This window comes from Chelmon rostratus, chromosome 24, assembly GCF_017976325.1.
Source record: "Chelmon rostratus isolate fCheRos1 chromosome 24, fCheRos1.pri, whole genome shotgun sequence".
Classification (NCBI taxonomy): domain Eukaryota; kingdom Metazoa; phylum Chordata; class Actinopteri; order Chaetodontiformes; family Chaetodontidae; genus Chelmon; species Chelmon rostratus.
Window position 1 is genome coordinate 4,769,506 of NC_055681.1, and position 25,863 is coordinate 4,795,368.

Below are 25,863 nucleotides of genomic sequence, written 5' to 3' on the forward strand. Positions count from 1 at the left end.
TTGCAAACACGTGCATTTATAGAAGTGTGCCTTCTATGCCAATGCTGATAAAAATAGACTTTGCAATTTGTCATTAACACCTTCAACTATATTTGACTGCTTTTAATTGAGACATACGTTAGTTGTTGGTCCCTCTTCATTCTCTGCAACACAGCCCTGCAGGTTGAAAGACAGGTCATGACAGCTGACCAGGACTCTCTTCCCAAACTTCTCTTCAAACTGCCGCACGTCTGGCTCAATGCCAGAGAAATCCAGTTTCTGTGGAAACGGGAGATGTTGTTTAAAGGCTTAAGCTGCCACAGCAAAAACCTTTAGTCATGAAATCGATAAAAAGCAGGAGCAAAACTGACTGTGGTGCTGGGGACAATTAGTACTACACTCACACAGAATGTGCAGGGCTTTGTAATCAGGTATTATATACATCACCTGTGTGTCAGGGTCCAACATGAACAGTTTCAGGCGAGCTTCACTCCTCATTTTTGACTCAATATCTCTGGCAGTCTGTTCAAAGAAAGCAAAAAAAGTGGCTCAACATCACCAAACAGCTTAATATCTAAAAAAGAAGTGGGATGGAGATGGTCATGCAGTCCATATCAGAGGCCTGGGCTGGATATACAGCATCAAACTTTGAGGAGGAAAGAAAAATGCATCCATCTATAAAATCCAAGTCTGCAACCACTGTCTTTGTCTTCTCTTCTTCTTTTCTACATTTTCCTCTTTTGTTTTTGGTTATTATTATTGTTGTCATTTCAGTAAAACCTATTTGTACAAAATGGTTATAAAATGTTTCACTGCTGCAACTACGTATATAATAAGTGTTGTGTCTTATTAGGGCTGTCATCATATACTTATTTTGAAAACTCTTAACAGTACTGTTCTACCCTTAAAGTTGCATTAACTTATTTTACGGCTCTTGTTATGGCTAACGTGTTACACATCCAGCAGATTCAGAGAAACACTATTAACTTAGAGTAATGTTTGCATCCTCCTGATGAATCCTCCTCCTGAGAACCAAAGCGTTAAGTCGAGGGTTGGAAAATCAAAACAATGATGCTAAAGCTGCTTAAACAGCCATAAAGCTGACAGTAATATAAGATTCTGTTAATGGGAGCAACACCAACAGAAGCACTGCCTTCGTAAATACAGCAAATCACAGACTACACCTTTTAGTGTTTGTTTTGAGACTGCCACGTCCCACTGCTGGACCCCTGTTCAGAACCAGTGTTGGCCTCATCTGGCCTCTACATTTGGAGACCATACACACAATACCAGATGTTTGCTCGGCTAGCACCAACAGGAAAATGTGGAGACCTGGTTGCAGGGAATACAGCTGTTTAGCAATTCCACTGAATGCAAAGCTCCAGTTACAGTTGAGACTGTTAACAAGGGAAGTCGACACCTTCAGACATCCAAAGCATCTCTCCAGTATGTGGACTAATCTAAATGGTGTGGCTTATTGAGTGTTCAAACAGAGGTGGCGAGCATTGTTGGACTGCTACATATGGAAAAAAACAGGCTACCTGAAAGCTGTCTTGAAAACTTCCGGAGGAGAGGTCTGTTTTTCCATGCTCCTCATCTGTTGGAGAGATCAACATCAGCTCTGTTAGCGGATGCAATTATATAAAAACATAACGATGTGTTGGTCTCAGCTTTTCTATGAAGAGGACTGGAGAATAATATAAGAAAACAATTTTCATAATGAAGTTGTTTATCAAGCATGAGGGGTTTTCATAAGGAAACGTCCTCAATTTAAATGATTCTGGGCTGCAGGCGAACTAAAAAAGGCCGCAGGTGCAAGCAAGCATCAAAAGACATGGAGACAAACAAATGAAAACACAAACACTATGAGCGGACGAATAAATACATGCAGAAATATTTGAGCTGCTGAGACCAGTGATGTCAAAGAAAGGACAAATGAACAAAAACACACCGTCGTGCAGCTCTCCGTTCCTCTTCTCCTGCATGGCCTGTTCGAAGCTGCTGTGGAGAATCTTATTTAGGGTGCCAATCCACTCCTCCATCTCCGCTTCACCGTCTGCAGCCAACAGGAATGTGCTCTTATCCTGCATCTTCAGCTCGAAGGCAAACCGACGCACTTTGCTGTTCTGTAAGAAAACAAAAGTAAACACTGATTTCATACACTTTGGTCCTTTCAAGTTTTAATTACATTACAGCCCTTCAGTTGCCTTTTTTCTACAAGAAGCTTAAAGAATGCACACTTTAATATTCATATTGTGTGCTATGGTTTCACAGGCCTTAGTGCATTGGGACCTTTACCTGAACAACCCCCATGCATGAGTCAAGGAAGATGGTTCCTTTGGGTTCCTTGGAGGTGTTCTCATCCTTGTAGAAGTTGAGGTTGTAGGATCCATCTCCCAGCTGGGCCAGATGGAAGTACCTCCTCTTAAAGGACTAGAGGATGAAAAATACAGAAAGCTAACATCCCAAATGACCTCTTTCTCTCTAAAAATACCATGGGGGTGGAGATGGGGCATGGGAAAACTCAAGGGTAAAGTACAACATGCTAAGCAAAGGCTAACTTGATGTCCATATGTGTAGAGAGAAAAAGACAAATGGACAGGAGAAAATTTTAATTTTGCTTTTACCTTGGTAACATGATGTTAACAGAAGAAATTAGGTGTAATTGTCAGTTTTTTAAATGAAGATTGAATCCAGACGACCACAATTTTATCAAAAGGGAACAAACAATGAAAGATCTTAGTTTTTCTGCATGCCAAAAGACTGAAAGCACTCTTTTGGGAAAGGACTCACACACCAAGTATTACAGATGCTATTCAGCCTTCTATTAGAAAAGGCTACTTGCACATCAAAAGGAAAACAGGACATGTTGTAAAGGCTTTGGGTGCCATTTATCACGTTTGTGCACTGTATGATAGATGATCAAGAAGAGGAGGAATGAATTCTTCTTGGTGCAAACCTTGCAGAATGTTTATGGTTTAAGGTAATGAACAATAAAGTACATATATAGCAGTGACTACTAACAATATCGGAAGGGGTTGTGAAAGGCTGAGTTGCCTTTTTGTACCCACCCGCATAGTAACACTGATTGCACTGTTCATGTTGCCTTTGTACAGCCAGCCATGTTTAGATACTCCTCCTTTCTGAGATCCGAGGGAGGCCGTGTCCTGCAGGAGGAGGCGCAAAGAAGACATTAACACATGTATTCTACGTTAATTGAAGCTAAACACAGGTGAGAATGTGTCTCCCTCTTCCTCCATTAGTGGAAAACACACATGCAGTACAAACTCTCACACACATTACATTTACACATTTTACTTTGAGCTTAAAAATCTGCTGAGTGCCCTCAAGGCCAGTGGCAGGAGGGGCTCACATTGACTGCCCATTCAGTCCTGAGAGGAACGCTCTTAATTAAGATCAACATTTACATCAAGACTGCACTTCTTTAATCTCAGGAGATTTCAGCCATGACAGTGTGTCCATTAAAGGTCACTGGCCTTCAGTTAAATCAATGCCTGAAGCGAGCTAATTATTGGGAGGGGATGTGGCCGTAAAATTCTAAAAATGTCATGAAGATGTCAGCTATTCTGGGAAACGATGAGGGCCTACAGCATTTAGCAAAATATCCAAAGGTTGGCTCCTGATAAAGGAGTCAAATTGAATCAGTAAATACAATGTTGTGCTATAAATTAAAAGATAATGTTTGGAATCAGGGTTTGGTGAGGCCTAGGGAAAGGTTGAACTTGTCGCCCTTGTAAAATCCTTGCTATTAACACTTCAAGGGTTTGCTGATTATAATGTTTCCCATATGAGCAGAAGTGATTTGTGAGAAAACAAGACTCTCTAAATAAAGAGGAAAGAAAGTTTGTCATTGGTGCACTTACCTCATCTTTTTCCACGTCTTCATCCACCTCAAAAAGGTGAGCTGCCAGTTTCTCAGGTCTCAACACCTTACTGAAAGTAGAGGGGTTTGACCATTTATACCTGGCTCATTTAGTTCAACTTAATGCCACATGAATTCTGGATGTTGGATTTCTGCATTTATCTATAAATTCTTGACAGTGTCGCACTGAGAAATGTGCACGTAGGTACTCACTAATGCTTCTAGTTTTACAGGATGTGGCTCAAATCCTGCAGCTGCTTCTCAAAGTGCAGCTCAAAGCCCAGACGTACAGTTTGCCCTCTGACCTTTACAAGACCCAGCTTGCTCTGGGGAACTACTAGTACAAACAGTGTCAAGGCCAAGGCCAGGGCTCGTCTAGTTTTTACTCTACAATGTTTTAAACATGACACGCAACATCTGCAAACCACATTCCTGTCCTCAAGGAAAGTGGCCTGGCCAAGGACACATCAGGCATTGTGGGATTTCCGTTAAGTTTTAATGATATCGATCAACAGCAGTCCCAGAATAGCTCTGCTTATCCTTAGTAGAAAAAACATAGGAAGCCTTCTATTGTTGTTGAAGAGCTTGGAGCCTCCGAGGCACAGATTTCCGTCTTTCTAGAGATCTGGCTAAAACATTCACTGGTCTATAAACAAAGGGCAGTGTCACTGAACAACAATAAGATTTAGAATATCCCTTGGAGGGCTTTTCCAGCATTGTGTACTATGTGGTGGACGCAAAACGGACTACTAGCCCAGCAGTACATGCATTAATGGATATGAAGATGTAGAGTAAATACAAAGCTCTGGACTACACCACTGGATGGCACATTGCTTTGCAAATTAGCTCATTTTAATAATCTGTTTGTCAAAATAATCCTTTTATCTAAATGCGCTTATGTGTAAAACTTAGCATTCAATTGAATTTCTGCAACAACTGCAGTGTGCTGAAATTGTCATGTGTCATTTTGGGTTTTTGAGGGCAGATTAAGAAGAGGTGAAAGTGTACATCTGTTATTTTTACTGAATTTAAATGGGCAAGCTGAGAGAGCCTGACTTTCACTCTGCTGTACGGGTCCAGCCCAGTTTGGCACTGTTTCATCACAGTGCAGCAGACACTCGCAGATGGTTTCCATAGAAAAGTTTACTGAAGCGGCTTTTTCGTTGCTCTTTAACAGAGGCTGGGCAGTTAAGTAGACTAACTGGTTGCCAAACCAACCAATTAGTCTTCATCCTTGAGGTCTTTTCTCTTGTAAAAGTAAATAACTGTTTGAAAACTCGTCAGATAAAACATAAATCGCACGTATCACTCGTATCTGTTCTCGAGTGTGGCTTGAAAAATGTTTGCCTGAACAACTTCCCCACCTCTGATAAAAATCATCCAATACAGTCTTCCACGCAGTGAACCAGACAGCCCCCATACAGGGCTAATATGGGTCAAGAATTTGAAAACAATGGATCCTACATTTCCCCAAATGCAGCTCAGTAGAGTCCTCCCTTAGACCCTCCCTGCCTGTTAAATACCTTCCTCCAGTTTCTAACACAGACTTCCTGTTAAAAATTGTATATTCCCAAATTAAACATGTTGACATTCGGTTATTTTCTCAGACTAGACAAAGCTCCCTTCAGAGGAGGTCTTTTAATATGCCAGTTCAGCTCAACCATTACTCGACATGTGAAACAGAACAGCACTGTATTCTTTCACAGTCTGATGACGGACCTCTCAGGGAAACAATCACCTCACATCACCGGTTAGTGTAACTCAATAACACACTCACTTTGGGAGCTGGCGGAAGTCTCCAGAATACTCCTCGTATTTGTAATTGACCACATGCCAGTCGGACTTGTAGGTTTTGATACACTGCAGAGACAGAAAAAGGGAAGAGGGGGTGAGAGGTCATTTTAGCAAGAGCAAGTTAATATGTGCACTTACATACATGACCCAGACACAGACAGCCTCAGGTTTCTAAAACAACCACATGAATATTTGACTTCCATCCAAAATGTTTTTTTCACTAAGTTGGACTCGGATGGACACTTTAAGGCTTGAAGGAGCCGTAGCAGATGCAACTCCACTAAAATGCATTAAATACAACTGAATAAGGGAGAGACAAACATTTATCTTACTATATGTCTAAATAATCCTGGTACAAATCAAGCACATGAGAAAAGAACAGCAGATCAAAAGTAAGAACATAAAACCCATTCCGGGAGGATGAATATTATAGAAGGAGGTAGGTATAAAGAAATTCCACTCTTTCCCCATAATAACAGCCATTCGGATAGCATCTTAGCCACTGGTAAACTGCAGGGCCTTGCTCTGAATTCCACTGGATGCTTGCTGTGGAGGTCAGTGTATTTGTGCTCAGTTCAGCTATTACCACAAACGCGTAGTGCAAGGTGTGTGCTAAAATCACCTACCAGAGCAGGTAATATTGATAGAAATCCTGTCCAAAGGGGAGTTTCTTGTATAATTTCCCAGTTCAGACCAATGTAATGATATTTTGTGATATCTATTGATTCTTTTCATCATAAAACAAACTGTGGTTCAAGCTAAAAAAGCTGCAATCCACATGTTTTTCAGGAGCTATGTTGGGTTAAGCTTGTTTATTTCTTCCTGTAGAGAGCAGAGAGGCAATCTAAACATCTGACACAACCATGAAAAACGAACACCAGCAGTATCACTGGGTTGGAGATTTTCCAATACGTGCTAATCAATTCTGCGATTTCACAAAATACACATGTTGACTGAGGCAGAGGGTCACTACAACGTGGAAAAATAAATTCAGAACGAGAACAGCCCAACTGCATGAGGCTGCACAGCTGCTCCAGATGTAGTTATGATGTAATTCCTGGCTGCAGCCATGCGGGACTATCCCCTATCAGGCTCTATCAGGCCGCACCCCAACCAACCCCAGCACACAGCTCCTCTGAAACAACATGACGTGAACCACCACTGAACTGTGGACTCCATCTGTGGCTGATCCTCCGCATTGTCAGGAAACATATGCGGGTGGAGGGCACAAATGGAAGTTCACTTAAAGGCTAATAGCAACATTTTTTGACGTGGATCATATCGATTTTCCCACATCTCTAACTCCTGCGAGCGGTCAACAAACACTTTTCTTTTCCCCCGTAATCTAATGAGCTCTGCTTTATCCACACACCATAAACAAAGCAGAATGAATCCTTCATGTCTGAACCTATGAGCTCCAGTATCTGATGGCTCTTCAGGGTGTAAGACCTGGTTGCATTATCTGGACAGAGGTGAAGCACCTGCATTTGGGTGAAAGGAGAGAAAACATGGCCGTGCTCCAAACAAAAGGATAAAGCGGAGCTTCAGTCACGACAGAGAGGTTGAGGCTGGGGCCAAGATCGAGGGATAAAGAATGGACAAAGCAGGCTTACGTCCAGGTATGTGTTGGTTTTACCTCTTGGACAAACAGCGAGTGAGCTTCTTTCTCAGCAGTCTCTGGCACGGTGGAGAACAGAGTCCTGCCCTGGCGCCTCAGGGTGGAGATCTGAGGAGGGAAAGGGAAAGCAGGCATGAAAAACAGGACCGATAGAAGAGACTGGCACAACAGATCCATTCCGCTGGTGTTTTTATACAACAGGGCAAATTCGCTCACACAGTATCAGCATTTCATGCAGTTTCTTTGTACCTTCCTTCAAAGGAAGGTCAGAGATCAAGATAAGCTATAAACCAGCCTCCTGAGCCTGTGGAGATCAGTGCTGTGCTCAAGGACACTTCAGCAGACGGATGCTGCTTGCCATGGCTCTCTGATTCCTTCATATTCATTCAGATGGTCAACTCATATTACACGCATTATGAATTATGTTGGAAAAATCACGATTATCTGCAGGTTTGACTCTATCTAATCATACGATTGATGGGAAATGTTAAGAAAAAAAGCAAACTAAGGTTGATCAAGGTTAAGACAACCAGGGCTGCACCTTCCGATTAGAGCAAGCTAAGACTTCAGAATAACAACAAAAGCCTCGGCTCACTGGCATCAGTATATCCCAAAATTTGGAAATATTTTTTAAATGTTAAAATTGAATGTAATATATAGAGATGAAAGGAGAAAAAAAAAACAATACAGTGGAGAATAGTCTGCAGCCTGCATCATTCCAGTCCTAATTCTTCCCCCTTATTAAATGGATACAGCCAGAGAGAGAAGAGCGAGGATCCACAGCTGAGGAGCGAAAGGCGCCCCAGGGCTTCAAGACTGTTGGGCTGGGAAGCTATTGGACACAACATTGCTCCCACTTAGTGTTCTGCTTTTCTACTCAACCCACAAAGATGAGTAGGAAACAGTGGCACAATGACCTACTTTTGTCATAAATCTCCTATTCTTACACTTGCAAGCAGTTATTGAACGTCTGCGCACATTCGCCCAGTTCCCTCTTGCAATAGCTATTAAAGACGTGTCAGAAGCCCAAAGCAAGCTCGGTTTATTCAGTCTTGTATGATATGTATGCAGGTCAAATTAAGTTCTCATAAGCAGTCTACTGAAAATCAACATTAAAACATCTGCAGTGAGGAAAATGTTGGTCATTCAGGCTGAAAATGCAGTGGTTTGGCTGCAAAAGACTTGAGCTATTTGGAAGAAAATGAGCTTTTTATGCTTTTGTTGTCGCTGACAAAAGGAAAAATGACCTTATTCATGGAAAATACACTATACTCTTTTCTCTTTTCTCGTGAGTTATGATATCACTGACACCACTCTCATGTCTGTCCAATAAATATGAAGTTGGAGCCAGCAGGTGGGTATCTTAGCTTAGCATAAAGGCTGGCAGCATGGGGAAACAGCAGGCCTACCCCAGGTTACATCTCATCCAGGGTAGTCATTTTTACATTTAAAGAAAACACAACAATCAACAGTGTGTGACCACAATGCTGCTCTGTGTTTGGTGATTAAAAAACTCAAGGGCGAACAGATAATGGCTGCATACCGCATGACACAGTATGACAATTCAAAGACACTTCAGCGACTCAACAAGCTTCGCACAAGCTTCAGAGCCTTTTTCTATCTTTTTTTTTTTTGCCAATTTGCTGAAAACACACACACACTGCCTGTCTGTTTGACCAGCCACTCACCAGAGACTTTGACCAAAGCACACCGCTGTCAGTCAACTGTTAGCAAGAACTGCTGGCTACCAATTAACAGCATTCCTTTCACAGTCATTAAACCAGAGCTTTGATGGCTTCCACTGGGCCAGAGGAGCGTGTTCCCACAGGCTGTGACACTGCAGGGCAGGCCGGGTGATGCCAGGCAGGAATTAAACTCTCTAGCATGGAGATATCTGGGCAGAATGGTTGATGATGGAGGCGAGAAGTGAGTCTTCTGAGGCCCTCTTTCTACTTTGAAGGATGAAAGTGACTGTAGTGTGTTTCATCTGTGCCTACATGAGGTTGCATGTGTGCAAAAGTGTATTTACCACATTTAGTCCAATATCCATCCAAGGATCTCTCCTGTTCTACATGAATCTGCATGCAGGGGAGGTTAATCCATAACTCAACACTTTACCTCCTGTTACCTCCATCCATACTGAAGCTCTCTCTTGCATGCACAGTTACAGTGAGCATGTGTGTGTGTGTGTGTGTGTGTGTGCATCCATATGCGTGTGTGTCTGTGCAGCACGAGCACGTGCTAGACCCATATGTCTGGCTCGCTCCCCCTTCTCCTCTCTAAGCCCAGTGATGTAAAACATATGGCAGGTTAGACAGATGGACGGACTGGGTCACACACACACACACACACACACACACACAGAGAGAGAGTCCTGGGCAGTTACTAATGGCTGTGCTGTGCAGACAGCCTTGTAATGAAAACCACTCATCATCTACTGATTGTGAAAGAGTTTGGAAGCAGACTGTACGTTGAGGACTTCCCAGTACACACTCTGGTCACAAATGCATAGTTTAATTCTTGAAAAAACCTTAGTGATTTCCTAAAATGTTGTTTTTAGCAATTGCTACTTAAACAGGGGGAAATAGCGCATTTGCTGGGGACTATTTTTAGTGGCGGATTAATCCACATTTGGTGCTCTAGTGAGTCATTGTGGCAGCAGGGTGGTGTATGTGGAATTGAGTCAAAATAAACCACAGCGCGTGTGTTCATTGTAATCAAGGAACATGTTACCCAGTGCAACAGTGAGGCTCACTGATGTGTTTTTAATGGTTATTGGACAACAATGGAGCTCTATGGCACAGAGGAATAAGATATATCAGGCTTTGATACACACACAATACTTGTTACTAGGATATTCATTGTTGGTCTGAGTCTGCACATGGGATTTGTTGACAAGAGGAAAAATACTGAATGTCACCAGACTTATCCTTCAAAGTCTGATTCAGGAGACTTGAGAAATGACAAATACAAGCCTGTCTCTGTTTTCTCTGTCTCTCTCAGACTTGGAGTGGACCCTGCTGAGATCCATCTCAGCACCACGGTGATGTAATGTTGACACAGCCTTTCAGACCCTTTGAACACAAGCAGCAGATCTATGTAGCGTGTAAATGTTTATAAGACTATGAGCTGGCGATTACATACAGTACACGCAGAAGTCAAATCTCAGACATGGGTTGACCACATATTTTGTCCATATCCTCGTCACTCGGTTGTGCTAACCTGCCGCAGGAGCTGGTTTCTTAAAAAGATTGCAAAACGTTTGTCTCAACTCTTGCTTCATGAATCTCTGCCGTGCTGATGCCGCAGCCCTTGATGAAATGTTTGACTGTGGAAATTCAAATTGTAACAGTAAAAAACACACACACAGTGCAGCTGCAAGTACAGCTTCCTTTAACCATCCCCACAACTCAAAGCTGCTCCTTCCACTTCTACAAATCCGCTGCCATACAGTACATCATCCCTCTGCTCAGAGCGTTCCAGGAATAATGTTGTGATTAAGTATTGCTTTATCTCGACACGCCTCACCCACTGCTGCCTCACTTCCACACTTCCCAGAATCACTTCAAACAACCTGCTGGAAAGAGAACAGGTGGTGTTGTCATCTGCTCTTGTGGGTGAGGAGAGCAAAGATAACAATAGAGGTGGCAGAGGGGTGGCAAAGACCAGTGATTCCCGGTGGTGGAAAGTAACTGAGTACATTCACTCAAGTACTTCACTTATTTCTGACAATACTATGGGAGTGCAATGCTAAACTGCTGCAGCACTTTGTATTAGATAAAAAAACAAATAAAATAACAGTCACTGATATTAAACTACACAACAGATTAAGAAGTAGTTAAAATATACCATTAAATTTTTCTTACACATTAATCCATCAATAATAATAATAATAATAATAATAATAATAATAATAATAATCGAATGGTACAGTATTGTAGTAGCATAATATATAAAATAATATCACCTCTGAAATGGCTGATTCAACATAAAAAATCATTTAATGCAGGTTCCAGTATTTTTGTTGTTCTCAAGCTCATAGAAAACAATCCAATCCACATGTACCTACAGGGCTCAGTAAATAACCCTGTCCACGTCTCACCTGGAAGTCGTCCGTGGGGAACTGCAGCATGTCGCGCAGAACATCGCTGATGATCTGCGTCTTCCTCTGCAGAATCACATTCTCATAGTCCAGAGGCTCTATGATCTTCGGCTTCACCTGAAAGAGCAGATTAGAGCCGATCAACAACTGGCAACATGTGGCGAGGCGGTATACCTGTTGCTCTTCTTGAAGTATTTGTGGTCACTTAGTGAACTGAGCAGTATTGTACAGTTGACAGGGGTGTGTCAGTGTGTGGCTTGCAGGATGAGTTACAGAGGGATATATGGGGTATTCACGCTGTCTGGACAACAAGTTGCTATTGTCCTCTCACAGAGTTACTGGCTGATGGCAGGAACTGGCACAGAGACGCTGAGTTGAATGTGGGTTAACAGAGGAGGAGATGCTTGATGAGAGAAGCGAGGGATGGACGGATGAATAAGCGGGAGTCCGTGTGTGCCATTGTACCAGTCACTGTGTCATGAGCTCACGTTCAAAACCTGAACTAGATGCATAAAACGTGGTCACTGCAGCACTACAAATCTCAAAGAATCTCAAATATGGAAGATAAGAGTCCAAACAGGATTCTTCTTTTCCATAGTAAATCCTTATGCTACATTATAACAGAGAGGGCCTTGTAAACATACATGCTTGGCGCTGGGTAAGATAGTGGAGTTCATGATCTTGCAGAGATTAAACTCCCCCGGGATTCCTCCAGCATGTCCTCCTCAACAAGCCTGACATGATAGTAGGAAACAGATCTTCACATATGACACACACGTGTCTGCATATTAAAATTCTAAGGAAGAAAACAAAGCTTTGATCTATTCAAAGCTGAGCTGAGACAGATTTTAGTTTTAAAACACTTCTCGATCTTCACATCTTTAATCACAACATGAGGACACCCGGGCCTAATCTATACCTGTAGATTTAATTTCTGCACGAATGAGTTTCAGGCATACATCAGGACACCCTGCAGAAAGTTGTGAGTCAGCACTTAAGAATGAAGAGAAAGATGAACTGAAATGTTAATCCTTTCCTCCCTTCAATTTCCTTTGCCTTAGAGCATCACAGAAAGGCCGGATTTGTGAATGAAAATGAGAACACGGATATTGTTTTTCTCTCAAAAGCTGAAGATGATGTCTTCAAGTGAGTTTAAAATTCATCAATTACATCATGTGTGCAAAGCTGCCTATACTGAAGCTCTATCAAGCAGAGACAACAAGATTAAATGTCTATAACCATGCTAGCAGCTGAAGCTCTTTGCTAAATGAACATCAGCATGCTAACATGCTCTCAATGACAGTGGAAATCTGCTGTTGTTTTGCACGTATGTTTACCATGTTCACCCTCTTAGTTTAAGTTAGCATGCTAACACTTGCTACTTAGTACAAAAAAGTACAGCTGAGGCTGATGGGAATGTTAGATTTGCAGGTATTTGGTCATGAATCAAAGTATTGGACAAATTTAAGTGTTGGTGCTTGAGTTATGACGTTTCATCCTGAGGGGAACAGGGTTTTTTTTAGCAAATTTCATGACAGAGTGCAGTTTACTGACTGACACAACATTACACGGTTTCTGCATATGGGTAGTTAAAATTCATCAGTTACATCTCTCATGCAAAGTTGTGTATACTGCAGCTTTAACAAACAGAAAAAAAGTGAGGAAAATCAGCCACTAGACAAAAAATAACTGAACGTTATGCCTCATCTCTCATTTCTAAACTGTCATACCTCCCAGGTCTGAATGTGGCCACTAGGCGTGGCTGCCATCCAGATTATTTGGATTAGCCTCTTGGTCTGGGTCCAGTGAACACATAACAAACTGAGGCCAATTAAACAGACGTCTGACCATAGATTTACATTTTGATTCGTCCAGCCAATTCTCCTGATGACGCAATGAAAATATCCCTCCACATCCCTCAGCCCTTTGGATATAAAAGATCATCTGATAAGCAGCAAATCGTCGGTCCTGATTTCCAGCTGGATAATTGCAGAGAGAAGATAACAACAAGCAGCTGGGAACTCTGACTTGTCAATAATTATCTCACATGAATGCATTGGAAAGATGTGAGGATCGAGTTTAACTTAACGATGAAGCTATTATTCTGCTCTATGAGGTCAAATACTGTCAGTTTAATAATACTTTTACCAAACTAGTGAATTACGATTTATAATCATGATTTTCTGATCAAAATAATCCAAATGTGCGTAAACTTTGCAGTAAAATATGATTACATATGATTATAATAAAGTGGCAAATTCTTCAACATCAAAATATCTACATCTTTTAAAAAACAATTTTAAATGCTAAAAGGAAGTACAGAACATGCTGCTTTTTACAGTGTTCTTAAGCAAGTGAGTCTGCGTCAATGCACGAACTTTGCAGGAAACTTGTCACACTCCCTGACTCTGATGCACAGAAACAGTTAATGAACAAAAGGATCCGTCGTTACTCCATTTCCTAAAAAAAGATCAGCATTCAACCCCCTGGAGAGGTGTACCCTGAAGCTGCTATTTCCCATTTCCGTCTAACCCTTTTAAATTATCTTCAAAGCTTCTCTTGAAAGGAAATCTAAGCGATAAAAAACTTGGTTAAACAATGAGATCACATCGGTTCCTTTCAGCAGGAGACTCCCAGAATGAGAGCGGATTTTAGAAAAACTGGACCTCTACGTATGTAAAACATGGCACAGTCCACACTCACCGCTGCCACCTGCGACCCAGCCTCCACCTCTGCCTCAATCTCAGCCAGGCTCTTGTACTGCTGTGGAGACTCTATCACCATCTCCCTTTTGGGGGCTTTGCCGGCCCGGCCCTGCATGTCGCTCGATCCCGCCTGTGTGTAGCCTTCAATCAGGTGTGAGGCTCACTGCACACACACTGCCATGGCACAGAGCTGCCCGCAGCGTGTGAAGGGTGAGAGAGCTTTGCCCACCGTCCAGTGAGACTCCCTCTGTACTCAATCACAATAGCTCAGCCTCCCTCTCCCTCTCTCCCACTCTGTCTCTCATCAGGGTAGGGCCCCTCCCACTCTCACAGCTGTGCAGCTGTGCGAGTGTGTGTGTGATATGTGTGTGTACAGTATGGGATGTGTGTGAGGCGAAGGGGAGGAGAAATCAACCACTCCCCCATTAAAAACTTTGAAGAGGCCCGGACATCATGTCGTCATGTGCCTGCTCCACCTGCCTAGTGTGTGTTGAAAATAGAAAAGTGGCAGAAAAAGGTAGAAGATAAAATGAGGAGTTGAATGGGAAAAAGGTTTTATAAAAGACTTAGAAATAAACAGACTTAGCATATATGTTCTTTCAAAATCCTAATGTAGACATTAAAAAGGTTCCAAATGCTTGTGGCACTTTCTCCAAGTAGAAAAAACTTCATCAAAAAGTTAAATAAATATGATACAATACAATGGGAATACAAAATGATATATTGACTTTCATTGTGCACAGACTCAAAATGCTCCAGACCTCCTTTCATTGCCCCTCAGCAGTAATACACCACCATATTGTGGTGATGGTTGTGTAATTATACTGGAATAAGTAATGTTACGAATCACAGCCTCCATACCCAATACTAACTTTGCAGTTACCTTGAAAAAGGGGTGAACAAGGCACCATTTTATTTTGCAGCCTGCAAAGTATGTAAATGCACAATATTTACAGTGAACATGTGCAGAGTAGTGTACTGATACTAAAAGCTAATTTCCTGGTCCTTAAAAAAAAAAAAAAAACACAATAAAAGATGGCCTGGGTTCTTCTCTAACATCACTTTGGATTGTCAGATGGATCCTATATTGGTTTCCAAAAACCATGTTATTGTTGAAATGACTAAAAATAACTGTGAGCAGCTATAGTAACAGTATTTAGACACTCAATCTGTGTTGATAAAGTTCTACTCCCCATTGATATTTTGCTCTGCTTTGAACTGTTCCTAAGCCGTATCCGCTGCAGCGGGCACCCACAGCAGGGTCAGTTAAAACACACTTCCCCCTTATCCGGCTCTGAGACACAACACACACACTCACACACACTCTCCCGCTGCTTCAGGAACGGTTTGAGTTGCCCCTTGTTTCTCCATCCAGTCAGCGCTCTCTCCAAGGAGAATCACTCGCCTTTCATCTTTAAGCAACGGAGGCGCCTCGGCTCAGCTGTTTTTGATCGGAGAGCGTGTTTCAGAATGATGACATTTAAAGTTTTCAGTGAGGAATTACTGTGGGTAAATTTATGCAAATCCTGTATTTTGGAGTTTTTTTCTCTGTTATGCAGCGTAACACACAACTCCCGAACCATGCCGATGTTTACAAGCCACTGATTCTCTCTGACTCAACAGCATGATTAATAACTCATCCAATTATATCTATGGGAAGAGAAGTGGGGGCTCTCTTGTGCACACAGAATGAGAGGGGGAGAGGTGGGATGTCAGGGAGAGGGGATGACATGCCACGGGTCGGGATGACTTCAAAGGCTGTCATGTCTCTCTTACAGTTTCAGCGCCATCGCTCCTAACAAAATGTAGCACAAAGGCAGGCAAGGGTGTGTATGCGTGTGTGCGTGCATGTGTGTGAGTTTCACTTTTTGTACTGCGGGGCTCTCTGATGTGTGAGGCACTGTGCATAATTAGCATAACTTGTTTTAACTGTACTCGCTTCAAAGGGACTTGCTGAAATGTACCATTCAGAGAAATAACTTCCTCTAAAAACACAGGAAATGGCACAGAGGCTGTAAAATAAGGGCGTTCCACTTGGCCAACAGGGCATCAATGAGGCGAGGTGAGTGGAAAAAGCTTTATGAGCCACAGCAACAACCATCACGAACCAAGCTGCATTAGTACATAAGTAATAAAGTGTCTAGGGCTGCCACTGATGATTACCTCTACCATCAATTACGGTGTCAATTAACCAATGAGTCTATGAAATGTCATTAAAAAAAAGTAAAAAAAAATGTGCTTACAATTCCCCAAAAGGTCAAGGTGATCTCTTCCTGGTTGGCTTTCTATCATATTTTTGCTATGACAGACATTCATGGTGCCCACAGGATGCTTCAGATATTCATGTTGCAGGGTGAACTGTATTCACACTGGTGATTTGTCCATCCCTGAACTTTAAGCATGCTAACATGCTACACTCAGATGTTGAATGCTGGTGTTAGCACTAAGCTCAAAGCAGTGCTGTGTAGAGTACACAGATGCTGAAGTTAATAGCATAGTCACATAGTCAGTATCTACTTTCTCTATTCCCGCTGTGGGAAATATGTGAGATACTGGTGGTACATCTTTAAATTTCTGAGCCACGACTCAGTTGTTTTGCTACAAACCAGTTTCTGATGCTCAAGCTTGTTGAAAAGATTTTACATTTCCCTCAAGCAGCCTTATTAATGTCGAAAGTGCTGGAAAAGGCTGAGAGATTAAACTAAATGTGGAAACTGTGTGTGTTCTCAAGGATATTCTGGGTGTAAAAAGCAAATCTAATGCAGGTTTCTGTCTTGACTTTCATCTGGCCTCAGTCTGACCGCTGACTGTACTGCGTCCCTTCCATCCTGCGGAGGCCTCAGCGACAGCGTCACCAGCTCAGCGTGATAATCAGCCTCTTGTCAAAGACCCTGGCTGCACTGAGGTCATCCCGCTTCATTCACCCACATCTTTGGAGCGCTCTCACACCATCACGCTTCCTGGAGCTATCGCTGGTACCATGCCAGCCATATCACATGAACTATGTGTGAGTTTCTGTCTGAATGTGCGTACGATGGGCGATGAGAGCGCAAATTAATTTACAAGGCCATCTGCAGAAGAGCTTGACATAAAAAAAAAGTTGTCAGAGAGAGAGTAAGGGAGGAGGAGGTGAAGAAGGATGGTGTCCATTTGTTTTTACACAGCTTGAACCCATTAGGACATGTGAGCCTTCCACACCCTTCCCAAGTGGCAAGAAACACACTCACACACACACACACATATTGGTAGAGCGTCACACAAGTCTGTGGAGAATTGCATAAGCGCAGGTTGATGTAATGTTTGGGAGCTGATGATCGCTACAGGCGCCCTGGAGAGGGAAAGTGTGAGGGCGTTGCCCGAAAAGACGCGAAGCTTCCCCTTCTGACTGACCCCCCCCCCCCCCCTCCTCACACGATACACACACGTAGTAATCACACGCAAGTTAGCTCCCTGACCTGAAACGCGCTCATCTGTCACAAGTCATTATCTGTCACACAAAACCAAACTGCAGAATGCCCTTTAATCAAAGAATCAAGCAGCTGGTTTATCTTGCGGTCAACATTATGTTACTGTGGCTCCAGGTAATACAGGGAAAAACATATGGGACAAGTTAAATATGATATGAGAGAGGGGAGTTCCCAAAGTCTTTATGAAGTCAGAGCTCTCAGGGGTGCTGAGAGCTCGGCTCACGACTGTACAGCAACAGCAGCTGAAGCACAGAAAGTCCCTGCATGGGAATAATCCATAGGAAAACAATATCTCCTGTTAGCAAAGGGATGATCCCTAGCATGCACTGGACCAGAATGCTGGAGGCTAGTCTGACCTGGAAACATCAATTCAACACTCTGTCTATACTGACAGTCATTCTAATGTACAGGTACATGATGCATGTGATGCACGAGTGACACATACATTTAGAAAGGCATTGACCAATAGCGAGCCATCTTTGTAGTCTCTGCTCTGTGCATTAAAGGGCACCAAAGTTGGACGTTTTAACGAGCTGTTTTACCTACTGGTGTGAGTTGCTCTTTGATAAATAATCCCTAAAGGTGGATTTTCTAACTTTAACTTGCCTATTTCGTCAAGAATATTTCAAGTTATAGCACAATAGTGAAGACACCTGAACTTCCCCTCTGGGGATTAATAAAGGCTTATCTCAACTTCTTTATACAAAGTTTTCAGGGTCTTTAGATGAAAACGGCATTGCTAAGGGAAGGGTTAAGCCCCCGCTAGCTTGGAAAGATCAAAGTCTGAAGAAAACAAGTGTTTGTGTTTGCCAGCAACATAAATGATGAAGGGAAACACGATATGGCTATTGGATTCTGCATGTTGCTTCTGAGACCAAGACTTCCTGTGTTTTCCATCTTAACTATGATTTGGATATTGACAAAATGATGTATTTTGCTGCAACTGCAAATGTAGCTGTTGATTGTTATGGGAAGGGTTATCGGAGGCCAACCACAGCTTAATGGTTGTAAAGGAAACACTGCATCCAAAAGTGATAATGGTTTATAGTGAATGTCCTTGACTCAGTGCGCACTAGCAATCCAGCTTAACCCCCACCCCCTCGCTATTGATTGGCCATTAAATCTCTCTGACTTAACACAGGGAAGGCTGTTGGCTAATGGAGCTAACTTAATGTAGCAGTGCATATATCTAAGTGGAAGACAACATGGCTACAGGCTAAGGAAAAAAAGTTCAAGACCTAGATTTTACTTTCCTTGCTCAGTGCGAGCAAACTCCCACAAAATCCTGAGACGTGCCGTAGACATCCTCGCAGGCGAATGCTAAGCTTTTGATGTGCTCCACCAGTAATTGTGTGATCGGGGGCCACTGAAAGATATACTCGACTTCTAAATGTAGTTCCTCGGGGGAGTCTATTAGGAAGATTATTAACCAAAACTCTGCTGATCTGTGCAGAAACTCATGTTTAATCTGACAAGTCTCCCCTCCCAATCTGTAAATCATTAATTTTTTACCTAGTTTCCATTCTCAATAAAGACATGATGTTATATGTATATGTGTTGTATGTATAGAAAATAAATTATTGTAACTCTAGTGGAGTCAAAAACGGGAAGAAAAGAAAAGGAATTCTTCAGATAATTCTACTAAGCGCTCATTTCTGCGACTATCTGTTCAAAAATACAAGCCTTTGATGGTGTTGTATATCTGGAGATAAACCCTCCTTGTCATATGGAGACTAAAATCTACTTGCTTACAGATTTAAACTAATTTTGACCTGTAATTTTGCATGGTAAACATGCTGGTTAGCAACTGCATGAAAACAAAAAGACTTCTCTCCAAGAGCGCTGGAGTTTAGTTTAATTAAAAGCACAACTGAGTTCGAAAGAGTGGAAAATGACTGGAAAGTACCCACACATACAACAGCGGAGAGGTTACATTTCGAAATGGGTTTACCAGAGCGGTGGTGGGAATCCAGAGGTGAGATCCCCTCAGACTCAGTGTTTCCTCTTCCTCCTCCAGAGCCCCGAGCTCCACCGCCCCCTTGATGTAGCCACAATTCCTCTCAAGGATGGAGCGCAGCCCCTCCAACAGAACCACGCTGGTGGTGCATCCCATGGTGACAGTAGGCGCTCAACACCACCATGCAGGAAAAAAATGGAGTCTAATTTCAAAAGTCTTCCCTTTAAGTTCAGCTCCAGGTAGATGCAGCAATCCCAACTTGAGCTCTAAGCCTTGACCTCTTCCACATCGAGTCTCCTCACAGGTGTACTGACAGGTTCTAGGATTCACTCGGATATCAGCTTATCTCCCATAGCCGAGGAGAATTCAACCAGTATCTTCAAAAGCAGATCCCAGCCGGAGCGTCGGGCCACTGAGTCCTGTCCTCCAGTGTGCAGCTCAGCGGGGATGGAGGGATGAGTGCACGCAGGAGAGAAGCTGCTCATTCAGTCGGAGCAGGGCGTCGACTCTCCTGCTCCTCTTCCTTCCTTCTCCCTGCTGCCGGGGGGATGCTCAGACGCTCTGCTCTCTCCCTCTCACCGACTCTTCTTCACTGGTTTGCTTTCTCGCCCTCTTTTCTCAACCATCTCTCTCCATCACTCACTCCTGCCTGTCACTTTCACTTCTTCTCTCCAGCAGGCTCTCCCTCTCTCTCACCCTCCCTCCCTCCCTCCCTCTCACAGCTTAGTCATTTCTCTGACTCTGCAAGCTTTGTCAACAGTAAAAGCAGACTGATACCAACAAAGACACACACATACACACACACAGTCACCCCCCCACACACATTATAACTGGCTGGTGCAAACAATGTCTTACTCTTTCTCTCTGCCTCTTTCCCTCCTTCCTCTTTCTCCCACTGACAATGAAATTACAAGCGATGCAGTCATCCTGCTGATGTCATTTACACGCACTCTAAGACATAAAAAGGAATGATTTAACTTCTCTTGACCCGCGTTGCCAGGCCCACACCATTAACACATGGTTGGACTCAAGCACAATGCGTCATAGGACAACCAGGACAAACCTGGCAACCCTCTGCAAATCATCACCTAATTAACATCACAGCATCCTCACATCCTCTCTCCAGCAGCAAGGACGCAGGCTTGTTTATGTAAGGCTAATTTACATGCACATAGAAACAATTCTCTGAATTTTCTTCAGCTTCTCTCCAATGGCTGACGTAAATATTTCATCAGCGGTTGACACACTCACCTACTTTTAAGTAGATGATGCAGCAAAATGGGTAAGAAGGAGAATCACATTAAAAAGCAAGAGGGAGCACAAAGTAGAAGCAGCATTTGGAATCATCAGAATGCTTAAATAGATGGAGCTAATAGCATTATAGTGCACCTATGTGACTTTTACTAAGACAGTTAAAGCTGCAGTGAAAATACAAATTTTAAAGACCCTGGTCCTTGAAAGCTTCCTAATCCCTGGGCAAAGTTCCTGCAGTGGGTATGTGGCTTTTGTCTGCCTGCTTTTTGGCGCAGGTAAAGTACAGTGAGTTTATCAGCGCTGCCTGCTGCAGCCAAGAAAGATGCTGATGGGGGTGGTGCAAGTGAACCAAAACAGTAAGGTCGTGGGCCATAAAACCAAAATGATGAGCTGAAATATACTAAAATGTCCTATAGAGCTGAGGGAAGCTGTAGATTTGATGATAATTTTATTTCTGTTTGCAACTATGAGTGACACTTTTACATACAACTAGTCAGGCAAATATAAAAATACTGATCTGATCAGAATTAAGGGAGTCACACGAGACACATTCATTAACTGAGCAGTTCTCCTCATGACAACTGATCTTCAAGTGTATAATTGTTGTGTCCCTTTAAAGCTGTTAACTAGTTTCTTTCAGTTTGCAGGCTCATTAAAAAGCCTCAGCAGCATTCTTTGAACAATGTCATTACATTAGGGCTGTTGCTCAGAGGATGCATTAATCTAATGAAGTCCAAACTGCACCCCGTAATGCATCCAATAACCTCTTCACACAGAAAGCTGCAGAGACACTGCACCAGACTAGAAAATTATTTGATCAGAATCCACAGAAGATCCATTTATCAGTTGTTTCCATGTGCTGTTTGGTCATGAAAACAGGAGTGAAGTGGAAAAGATGAAATCCCCCTCAGTCAGCAAAGCAAACAAAATGCTCCTCTTCCATTCCACAGGACAGTGTAGTACATCCTCCCTCGATCATAAACTTACTCCACGGACAGTGTGGTTTTTGCTCTGGTAGTTTGAGACAAAATGTGGATTTTTTTTATTGAGAAAAACAGACAACAAGTAACTATGAGCGGTTTGTCTCCTGGCAACAAGGCATTTTTGGTGGACAACCATCACTCATGCCAATGCACGTCAGCGTTTTTCTCATTGCACAAGCTGCAAAAATCAAATAAATCAAGCCAGACTTGAGTAAAGATTTAAAGGGTGAATGACTTAATGAAACCACTAAATGTGAAAGTGCCATACCATAGCGAAATGCTAATAAACACACACACGCAAAAGCCTCTTCTCTGCTGCTCTATGGAAGCATAAGTCTTTACATGTTTGAATGCTTACAGCAGGATCATTTCTCGACAGCACCTCCACACCAGAGGACAGAGCTAGAAAACATGCATCATTGCTGCCTCCCACAGTCTGCTCCGAACACTGCAACAACACTGAGGCCCGATGACTCACTGGAAAAAAGCCAAACGATGCCTCTTACCTCATCTTTTCTAACAGATTTTGGAAAACACTCCCTACACATCCACACGAATCAAGGCAAACAAGAACGATACCATGTGAGCTGTGAGCCTGTGCAAATGGCTAGAGACGGGTAATCATGAAAGCTTTGCCCAAAACACACTGTAATGTGACCCAGTGAGCATGCAAAACATAGCAGTGATTCAAAAGATGGCATGGCAGCCAAGTTTCACTGCAACGGTTTGATGTCCGGGGCATGGTAAAAATTTCTGGGGTTTGTTTTGCAAAACTAGGCCTTAGAGACTTACTCCATTGTTGTTGGATTTTTGCATGTGTGGACCCTTATGTAAATGCAGATTAAGGGAATTCATGCCCAATGTGACTACATAGCATTAACACTATGATTAAAACTAGGTTAGAATGAAACCACGGTTCTCATTAGTGAGTAAGAGTTCTAAATATTCTGAATTTGAGACTGTGGTTGTGAGATGATTATCAAAAGATGCATCTTTTCTGTAATTAAATTCAAATTTTGACCTGGTGAGAATGATAGTCGAAAGGTCAGGTGGTACAGATATTCAATTACTACAATTCATATGCTGAAGATGACCAATGCCTCAAACAAATTTTATGGCAATTCATCCAGTAAATGTTTAGATATTAACCAAACGAGTGAAAATTTGGCTGGAGGGTAAAGTCATTAGAATGTGTCCTGTGGGCACCTTGAATATCTGGCATATGTCATGACAATCTACCCAGCAGCTAAAATTACCACATTTTCCTTTTATGGTAAATTTGATCTATTTTTTTTAAATAAAACTGTGACACTATTTAACCACATGGCATGATGAGTGGCTTTTGAATTTTTGCAGTTCATTGGGATAACGCGATGGGCTATCAGTCAAGCCCATGCCTACTGCAGGGAGAGTAATTATGTACTTGTTCAAGGATTGCTTTTCAAGTCTGATTGAAAAGTGGCCCAGATCATGTTCCCATTGCTCTTTTAGTATATGTAGTGCAAGTTTCAACTGTGATTCTCTTCATCTCAGGCAAATGTGCCAATAGTTTCATCAGGGACCTAAATTCAGGCTAATAATGAATGTTACTGTTGAATCTGGGTTATGCTCATGTGATTTGGGTATTGAGTGTCTCATGAAAGGCCTGCAGGTAATCGGGCAGACTAGGACAGGGTTCTTGTGTCCTGACATGAGGTTTTGGCCGTGATCAATACTCTTCATGGCTAACAAACCAATAATGAGAAAAGCCAGCACAGCGCCGTTGCCTTTCTATTCTAACTAGGCCACTGGTTAATGTGCTCTAAATCTACCTATCTCAGCCTAACTTTGACATGGAAGGATTCTCAGGCAGCCAAAGGGACCATGAATGTTTTCCACACTAAAGTGAAATGGCTATTTTTACACATGCTACAGAGAACTGGATGTGCAATTGTGTCAACTGGGTCAGAGGAATTTTTTATGGTCACTGCCCAATTTTTGCAGACAAGGATGGCTGCACTGCTGATTGAATAGCAACTGTTTCGCTGATCGTGGCTATATTGAAGATGGACAGACATTATAAATAAATTACACAAAGTTAAAGGTGCCCTACACCGATTTTACACAGAAACGTCAATTTACATGTCACAAGGAGTACTATTCAATCTGTTAAAACAGACTTCTATGGTTCTGGAGGGGCTTTGTCAAGTCTGAGAAGAAATGATGATGTCACAGTGATAGGATGATGTCATCAGGGGTATTTTAGCTTTGGGATCTACAAATTTGTAATAGAAAGCCTGTGTTACAAACTGGAGATGTGGAGTTTTGAAAGATGGTGACAATTACCAGGCAAGGAGGGTGTAACCAAATATGTTATTAACTGCGTTATGGGAAATGGAGGTTTCAGGTTTCAAAGGATTTTAAGCAATCATATGTAAACACTTAGTTTTGAGCTGGTGTCATAGAAAAAAGATTCATCATCACTGTTACTAACAGTTAGTCAGAACTGAAGAAGCTCCTTGGAAGAGAGGTGGAACTTTTTTACAGCCATGAGTATCTCTTTCATTATCTTTGTGCACAATTGCATTGTGGAAAAGTAAATCCATCAACAGCAAACTAAAAAGTCAATCATATCTAGTCTGATTACTGTCTGTTTTGAGTATACTTTATTTCATCACCTTTCCATTGGGAACACACAGACTGAAATCCTAATTTGGGACATAGCGTTAGTCTTGTTTCAATAAAAACAAGTTTTTCCTTTGTAAAGAAAATTTCAGATTCTGTATTTATGCCAAGCATGGAGCAACGTAAAGTATATATAAAGTAATAGTACTACTAAAAATTAAAACCCAAAGTAAGAAGTGGGTGGTGGTCTTAAATAATACACTGTCAGTCACAATTGTACACTGTACTGCATTGATGCATACTCTAATATTGTATCTTGAGTCTTTTCTAAGCACTTTATCAATATGATTATATTAGGCAGCCTGGTCTTTACCCAAACACTTGATTCATTCAACCATTGAGATCTTTCTTCCGCAGTAATGACACAATAATGAACAAAGATCTGCTGGAACTGCAAGACTTTGTGAAACTGCTAAACATGAAATGTAATGCCATTGTCCGCTAAAGCTTAGGCAGATTCCTACAATAAACAACGAAAGAAACCTCTAAACACTGAAGATGTTGCAATAGGCTGAAATCTCCTTTGCATGCTCTCTTGAATCAACACTGCGGCCCACGTTACAGAAACAAAAACATGAAGCAACTATCCAATAAAAATGATGTGGCGCTCAAACAAGCACAGACTTTTCATTTGTGAGCCTGCAGGCTCTTCAGAATGATGGCAGCCTTGTTTGCTGAATATGGTGGAAACTGGCAACATGTCAAAGTCATGTCATGGAATAGGAATTTTTTATTACAGTGATGCTGAATCTTGCTATTTTCTGTCAATCTTAAAGAAGCAATGAAGCTCACAGACAGGCAAATGACACTCTTCATGTACTTACAAACACACACATGCCAGACTGGCCAGCAAAGCAAAAAGAGAGCGGGTGTTTGCACCAATGTAAGGGTGGTAACGACACAGAGTATGAGGTATAGCCTAAATAAAGAAGACATGGAAACCACATGGCCAGAAAAACCCTCGCCTCAGCTATCAGCGGCAGCGACTCGGGACTCAACCACAAACCCAGCAGCCGACCAAACGCCCCGCTCCATCACCGCTCCTGTATCATGACACCGATATAGGTCAGCAGTGCTAAAGCATCTGCAAATCTGCAGATTATCTCTGCCAGGTTTTTTATGCTCTAATCAGACCAAATCCTCTAGAGTGGAGTTCACTCTTAAGTGGAATTCCACAGTTTGAACTGCTCGTCCGAACCGACCACTGTATAAATGGGAGGTGGCATTAAGGTGTCAGAATGCACATTACAGGGTTAGTGTTTCTCACTGGTTAGAAAACAGGAGTCTAGCAGCTAGAGGGGAAAAAAAACAGACCAGACAAACAACCAAAAATATAAAAGACAAGTACAGAATTTAAAGTGCTTGTATGCGTTTTCTACAGCAGATATGTGTGCGCATGAAGGAAGGAATAAAGCCTTTCAATCAGCAAGGCAGAGAGAGGGCAGAAGGAAGTATAA

General features: G+C 42.2%; 1 protein-coding gene across 3 annotated transcripts in view; it reads right to left on the bottom strand.

Annotated features, from left to right (window-relative positions):
• The window catches only part of dock9b (dedicator of cytokinesis 9b), a 50,882-nt gene that overhangs the window by 21,836 nt on the left and 3,183 nt on the right, over positions 1 to 25,863 (bottom strand). For 2 of the 3 annotated variants that reach the window (XM_041966356.1, XM_041966355.1), the window contains exons 1-11: positions 14,080 to 14,288; positions 11,377 to 11,493; positions 7,293 to 7,382; positions 5,640 to 5,722; positions 3,864 to 3,933; positions 3,051 to 3,146; positions 2,278 to 2,412; positions 1,931 to 2,105; positions 1,521 to 1,576; positions 427 to 501; positions 118 to 258 (exon numbers count right to left, since the gene is read on the bottom strand). In XM_041966356.1, coding sequence (XP_041822290.1) covers positions 118 to 258; positions 427 to 501; positions 1,521 to 1,576; positions 1,931 to 2,105; positions 2,278 to 2,412; positions 3,051 to 3,146; positions 3,864 to 3,933; positions 5,640 to 5,722; positions 7,293 to 7,382; positions 11,377 to 11,493; positions 14,080 to 14,196 — 1,155 coding nt within the window. In that variant the 5' untranslated portion in view covers positions 14,197 to 14,288. Of the gene's footprint in view, positions 1 to 117; positions 259 to 426; positions 502 to 1,520; positions 1,577 to 1,930; positions 2,106 to 2,277; positions 2,413 to 3,050; positions 3,147 to 3,863; positions 3,934 to 5,639; positions 5,723 to 7,292; positions 7,383 to 11,376; positions 11,494 to 14,079; positions 14,289 to 25,863 lie in introns of those variants that run through there. The other variant, XM_041966357.1, reaches the window with a different exon arrangement.